A 7,421-nucleotide genomic window follows, 5' to 3' on the forward strand; every position below is an offset into this window, starting at 1 on the left:
TTTAACCCAAAATTGGGGATTTTTTTAAAATGATTGGGTAGGCTGCAGAAAAGGGCCTAGAAAGGATGTTCTAGCTTTGACCTGCAAGTCAGAATAGATGACCTTCTGTTTCTGTGTTTCTGAGTATTAGGGTAAAGAATCATTCATTCTGTGTTCCTCACATGTGCACTCCCTGCCTGCTCTTTGCAGGGGCAGCCAGCCAGCTGTCAACAGGAGTAATAAAGAAAGACCCAATCCAGAATACCTTATGGGATGATGGTTAGAGAGCACTGCCTGGGATGCAAGCAATATGCATTTGAATCCTTTTTGGCATAGGAAGGAATTTAGTGTGGAGAAACATCCTGAGACAGTGCTCTAACTTCTGTGGTATAGAGTAAAAAGAAGATATCACTTTCTCTCCCTTCCCCAGTTTGCACATTTAGCCCCTCTTGTCACTTGCTTTCCAAACAGGTATTTCACTACCAGGTAGAGGGAATGGTGTTTATTTAGAAAAGTAACATTTTAGGTTTTATTTTGTGGAACAATGATATTTTCATTTTGGGAATTTTTATTGTTGGCCAGTTGAACTGAAAGGTCAGTTATTCACACAGGCTCAGTTCCATTAGGTACAAAATTGTCTAGGGAGAACTCAGAATCATAGAATCAGAAAATTAGTGTTGGAAGGGACCTCAGGAGGTCACCTAGTCCAACCCCATACCCAAAGCAGGACCATCTCCAACTAGATCATTCCAGCCAGGGCTTTGTTGAATCAGGCCTTAAAAACCTCCAAGGATGGAGATTCAACTACCCCTCTACATAACCCATTCCAGTACTTCATCACCCTCCTAGTGAGAGTTTTTCTTAATATCCAGCCTAAACCTCCCTTACTGCAACTTGAGACCATTGCTCCTTGTGCTGTCACTTGCCACCACTGAGAACAGTCCAGCTCCATCCTCTTTGGAACCACCCTCCAGGTAGTTGAAGGCTGCTATCAAATCCCCCCTCCGTCTTCTTTTCTCCAGACTAAATAAGCCCAATCTCTCAGCTTCTCCTCAGAAGTCATGTGCCCCAGCTCTTTAAGCATTTTCATTGCCCTCCACTGGACTCGCTCCAATTTGTCTGCCTCCTTTCTGTATAGGGGCCCCAAAACTGGGAACACTACTTCAGATGTGGCCTCACCAATGCTAATTAGAAGGAAGTACTTACTTTTCTTGATCTTTTGGCAACGCTTCTACTAATGCAGCCCAGCATGCTGTTAGTCTTTTTGGCAACAAGGGCACACTGTTGACTGATATCTAGCTTATTGTCCACTGTAACCTCCATGTCTTTTTCTGTAGAGCTGCTGCTTAGCCAGTTGGCCCCAAGCCTGTACCAGTGCATGGGATTTTTCCATGAAGGACTTTGCACTTGTCTTTGTTGAACCTCATGAGATTTCTTCTGGCCCAGTCCTCCAATTTGTTTAGGTCACTCTGAATCCTAGCCTGTCCTCCAGCATATATACTACTCCCTGCCAGCTTGGTGTCATCTGTGAAGTTGTTGAGGGTGCAGTCCATCCCATGTTCCAGATCATTAATGAAGTTATCGAACAAAACCATCCCCAGGACTGGCCCCCGGGGTACTCCACTTGATACCTGCTGCCAACAAGACATCGAGACATAGATCGCTACCCATTAAACCGGATGATCTAGTCAGCTTTCTATCCACCTCAGTTCATTCATCCAACCCGTACTTCCTCAGCGTGCTTGCAAGAATGCTGTGGGAGACCATATCAAAAGCCTTGCTGAAGTTAAGGTACATCATGTCCACTGCTTTCCCCATATCCACAAAGCCAGTTATCTCGTTGTAGAAGGCAATCAGGTTGGTCAGGCATGACTTGCTCTTGGTGAATCCATGCTGACTGCTCCTGATCACAACCTTCTGCAAGTGCTTAGAAATGGATTTTTTGAGGACCTGCTCCATGATTTTTCTGGGGACTGATGTGAGTCTGACTGATCTGTAGTTCCTTTTTCCCTTTCTTAAAGATGGGCGCTATATTTGCCCTTTTCCAGTGGTCTGGGACCTCCCCTGGTTGCCACAAGTTTTCAAAGATAATGGACAGTGGCTCTGCAATCATTGACCAACTCCCTCAGCACCCTTGAGTGCATCCCATCTGGCCCCATGGACTTGTATGTACTTATCTTTTCTGGTTTTTTGCTACTGTTGGCTGCTCACGTCCTCTTCAAATTGTGCTGCCAGGTGCCATAGTCTGGGAGCTGAGCTTGCCTGTGAAGACTGAGGTCAAAAAGGCATTGAGTACTTCAGCCTCTTCCTCATCACGTATCACTAAGTTGTCTCCCACATTCAGTAAGGGACCCACACTTTCCCTGACCTTCCTCTTGTTTCTAACATGCTTGTAGAAATCCTTCTTGTTACCCTTCGCATCCCTTGTAGCTGGAACTCCAATTGTGCTCTGGCCAGTGCAAAACTGCATCATTACACAGCCTCAAGACACATCACAATTGCCAGTACTGGTGAATACCGTGCCATTTTGGCCTTCTACAAACACTGAGCCAGATGGTGAACAGTGCATTGTTAACTTAGGTGAGTGGCACCTGGGTTAGCTAAGGCCTTGTGTGAGCAGCTACCCTGTCAAGCTGTACCTGGCATAATTCTGTCTTCTCTAGCACACACATCACATATACCCATATCAGTAAAGTGATGTGGGTGTTTGTCTGCTACAGTAACCTGAGATGCTTTGTTTGAAGAGAATTGGGAGACAGCACCATAAAACTATCAGCAATTGAATGCACCTGCATTTGTATCCTGTATTGTGTATTGGGCAAGTTTCCAGCCCAAATGAAAACAATCTGGGCTTTAGCTTACACTCTAGGATGAGCCAGCTCACACTAAGTTCAGGTCAGGGTTTTGTACAAGGACAAGATTTTGGTTAGCAGCAACACTTGAGGAAGAGCCCGAGCTAACTCTTAGGATGAAAACACATCCTGTGTTGTCTAGAGCATTTGAAACAAGGCTTAGGTTGTCTAAAGAAGCGTGTGTCCGAAGCAAGGGGAGAATCTAATGTTAGAAGTAAGGAGCTGACCCAGAGTTCACAAACCAGCAGGTTCTGAATGAAGACATGGAATGAGAGACAAAAATTGTGGTGAAGACAGTGCCAGAGACTCAGGAGCTGAGGAATCCAGGATGCAGGGGCAGTTAGGCAGAAACAGAAATAGAGCCAGGGCAGGAGCGGAGAAACAAGGCTAAATTGGGATCCAGGGTAGGTTGTGAAAACCAGGTAGGAGTTTGGAGCAAAGGTGGGGAGTGGAGACCAAGCAAGCTGAGAACCATGAGTGGAGATGTAATATGTTAGGACTGAGGTGTATTGTGTAGCTGCTTGAGTCATGCTTAGGTTTTTCTTAAGTAAGCTGGCTAAAAGAGACAGCCTACTCAAACCTGGCAGAGGCTGACTAGGTTATCAGGGGGCCTAGAATTGTGCTGGTTGGTCTCCATACCAACTGGGAACACAGCCCTTTTCACAAGGCAACCAAGGAGGTCGGTGAGGGAGATAAGGTAAGAATTCAGGATGCCCCTGGACCCTGCCTCTGCTGGGATCCTTGCTGGAACAGGTGGTTAGGTGTGTGACTTTTCCTGACATAGATGTGCCACTATACTCCTCTGGCAGAAAAAGTTCTTTGGGTAAATGTGATAGCTTTTATTAGACCAACTAAATAGTTGGACACTTTGTTTTTTGCAAGCTTTTGGGCACAAACACCCTTCTTCAGGCTTAGGGAGAGTTTGTGTGCTTTCCTGGGTAGAAGAGAAGCTTACGCCAATATGCAAAATGCAGGTCTGTAATAATGCAAATGCATGGCAGTGAAGATCGGTGGGGATGGGAGACAAAAATGTGAGACAGGTAGTAGGGGGGGAAACGGGTGAGAGAATGTAGTGGCTGAAATGCAGACGGGTGACCTGGGGTTATTGGATGGCAGGCAGGTTATAATGTGCCATAAATCCAATGTCTGTATTTAGTCCATGATTTTTTGTATCCAGTAGATTTGTGAAGTTCATAGCCTTATCCATGAAAGGTGTTTTGTGGGATCAGGTGTAAACTGTACTGGTGAAAGCAATCTTGCCAGGATAGTGGCATCTGTGCAAGGACCAGTTTGATAGGATAGCAAAACCTGTTAGGTTATACAGCTAAACCCTTCACTCTCTTTCTCTGTCTCCCTCCCAGATTACCTCATCTCTCTTGTTCTCTCTTTCCAAGATTACCTCATAGCATAGGTGCCAAGTACATGGGGGTCCAAGCCCCTGGGCCCCCTCGGAAAGAGGGATGTCAGGGCCCAAACCTGAGAAAAATTATGTAATATTTCTTAGGAATGATGACTGAGGTCAGGGATCTGGGTTTTCCATTCACTGTAGAAAAGGTGGATTTTCTCCTTTAACAGAGGAAAAACATGGGAAACTGGGGGTCTCCCCTTGCAGGCTGGCAGTGTTCCAGCCTGCAAGGGGCTGCTTGGGACTGGGGGGAGCAGGGAGGGTGATTGGAGGCTGGGGGTGCCAGGCACATGTGCACATGCACCCCCACCATATCACCTGCCCACCCTCCACACATTGCCTGTGCCCACTTCCCTTCCCCACACGCCCACCCTGTTCCCCACACACTGGGGGCAGGGGGTACATATCCACCATCTGAGAGCCCCTCCCCCCAGCAAAAATAAAGGTTGGTACCTACACCTCTTAGTTGTTCTCATCTCTAACAGGTTGAAGTTTACAAAAAGGAAGTAAGTGATTTGGAAGCCTCTGCTCAGCTGCTAGAAGAAGAAAATATATATATGATACAGATACTGTCTGACCGCAGACTGCAAAATCTTAGAATATCCAGGTAAAAATGGCTCCATTTACAGACCTAGGGCTAAATCCATTGTAGTACCTAGCCACAGAAGGATAGTTAAAAGACACTGGGGTAGGCATCTAAGCACCTAATTGTGGCAGTGGGGACAATTAGGTGACTTCAGAGGGTGGTTCAAAGAGCCCAGAAGGTGAGTGGGGAGCTGCCTGCAATTAGCTAATAGCACAAGGGTGCATATGAGCTCCTGCCTCACTCCAGAGCTTAGGTGCTGGACTCATCCTGCCTCCATCCACTCAGGATCCAGAGCACCCAATCCTTTTTTGAGGTAGACACACCCAACTGACATGGTGGCTGTTGAACTGGGAGGCTTGGGTTCTGGGTCCCTGCTGCTAGTGTTATTTCTGTTTGACTAATGGCTGTCTCATGTTGTGATTCACAACTGAGGTGCTACAGAGTGCCACACAATGTTAGCACTGGTAGGTGTACAAAAATGATTCACAAGATGAAACCAGAGATTTCAAAAAGGAATCCATAGCATTAAAAACATTCTGTCCTTTTGTGGTCTTCCTGGATTCTTTGCAACAGAATTATTTTAGTATTTTTCTGTAGTTAAAGAAACAAGTAAAAACTAAGCTGGCATTTTCCAAGGGGTGCCTCAAGTCTAAAAAAAGTTGAGAACCACTGGTCTAATGCAAAATGCCTAAACAGGCCTTGGAGCAGGGACTGTAACCCAGGGCTTCCTCTGCTCCCAGCTGCGTTCTGACCGCTAGAGGCAGGTTCCCTCTTGCTTGGTGCCATCCTGGTCTCACCACTCTTGTACCCTTTCAGCACAATGGTTCAGCTTCAACAGGAAGGGTGGCAGGTGTTCCCACCAGACTAGGCTTTAACCTGGTGGTTAGGGCACTCACCTGGGAGACAGGTGTGGGTTTGAGTCATCTCTGGCTCAGGAAAGCCTAAAACTTAGGTCTCCCACTTCCTTTGCAAGTGCTGTGACCAGCAAACTGTTGTGCACCACCTTCTTGATTTCAGCCACACAAGGGGTGACAAGCTCTTTTTGGACTGCTTCTCAGTAAAGGCTACCAGCTGTGGTTTGCATTGTGAAGTCATCCGAGACTAAACATTTGTTTTCTTTTGGTCTTATGGACAGACTTGAACAAAAGCCCTAGGGGGAAAAATGTGCATTAGCCACTGATCTAGCTGGCTGTCTCCATTGCATTTTAAACCTCTACACTATTCTGAGCTTGTGGTTAAATGTCAAACAGTTTTTAGACCGTCTCTTGAGGAAGGACAGCAGAGTCCCCAGTCTAGTTGCTAGAGAAAAGTTCAGAACTCTTAATATGAATTTTCTGTTATTTGTTTTTTAATTCCACAGGCCTTTATTTCTTACCCAGGGAGCTGGCCTGCAGGCTGAAGATGAATTGCTTAGTGCAAATTTGGAAGGACTAGCATGCGGAGAGCATTCAGGTACTACCCATGCCAAAACTCCGTAGAACATTATGAGTAATGAGGCATTACAGTGGTCTTTGCAATGTGAATAATCTGCTGCAACAATAATCGCTTAATGTAACCAAAATGCAGCACATGTAGACATACCCAACCTAGCTTTAAATAAGCTAGCTCAGGTACTGTTAGCAGCATGGCTACAGTAGCACAAAGCTCATCTTAGTTAGCAAATTCCACCCAAGAAGCAGATTGTTATTTGGGCAGTTGGCCAGGCTACATTGCTAGTAATGCCTGAGCTAGCTCATGTATGTCTACACCAACTGCTGTCACTGCAGCGCAGACATACCCTTGGCATGTGTCAACCATGGTGACAGTCGCACAGGGAACAAAACATCTTAAAGTAAATAAAAAAACCCAGAAATCTGAACACTATCTCCCCTCTTTCCTTCCAAGTCTATAGTCAAATAGTGAAGTATTTAATTTAATCCAATTCTGTGTCTGAGTAAGAGAAAAAGGCCTCCACCGTCTGGGTGGAGGCCTCAGAAGAGCCCATGGTAGGCTGCAGCCCCCGGGCAGGGCCCCTGGCAGCTGCGCTCCGCGTCTGCATCACCATGACTGCAGAGGTGCGCCCGCTGCCTTACTCCCTGGAGGAGCCGCCCTGTGCAGCTACCTCGCGCCCGCCTTATGCGAACGCCGGCGCAAACGCCAGCGCGCCCTTACAGAGCGCGCCTGTTTGCGCGCACTGTTTGTGCGCGCTGCCCGCGCGCGGCTCAGGAGCGTGGCTCCCTGTTCAGCGAGCTAAGGCATTGCTGAAGGGCTTCCCCTCCGGATCCGCCTCAGCTGTGCTGCGCTCCCTACCTCACTTACCTTAGGGGGGAATCAGCTGTTGCTGCCCCCACCGCTGGTCTCCTCTGCTGCTGCTGCTGCTGCCGCCTCCGCTGAGGTAAGCAGGGACATGTGTGGGTGGCACACGTGCACCCTGCTCCCTTCGCTCCTGCTCCCCAACTGTGGCATAGATGCCTACACAGTCAGATGGATTGCAGGTTGGCTGAAGGGTCGCACTCAGAGGGTGGTGGTGGATGGGTCATACTCGACCTGGGGGAAGGTGGGTAGTGGAGTCCCCCAGGGCTCGGTCCTGGGGCCTGCGCTGTTCAATTTCTTCATCAGC

General features: G+C 47.5%; 1 protein-coding gene across 3 annotated transcripts in view; it reads left to right on the forward strand.

Moving 5' to 3' along the window:
* Positions 1–7,421, forward strand: part of CCDC83 (coiled-coil domain containing 83) — a 73,109-nt gene that overhangs the window by 49,579 nt on the left and 16,109 nt on the right. For all 3 annotated transcript variants that reach the window (XM_019525488.1, XM_019525489.1, XM_019525490.1), the window contains exons 8-9: positions 4,722–4,843; positions 6,183–6,274. In XM_019525488.1, coding sequence (XP_019381033.1) covers positions 4,722–4,843; positions 6,183–6,274 — 214 coding nt within the window. The remainder of the gene's footprint in view (positions 1–4,721; positions 4,844–6,182; positions 6,275–7,421) is intronic.

This window comes from Gavialis gangeticus, unplaced genomic scaffold (genome assembly GCF_001723915.1).
Source record: "Gavialis gangeticus isolate Ggan-Ray unplaced genomic scaffold, GavGan_comp1, whole genome shotgun sequence".
Lineage (NCBI taxonomy): Eukaryota > Metazoa > Chordata > Crocodylia > Gavialidae > Gavialis > Gavialis gangeticus.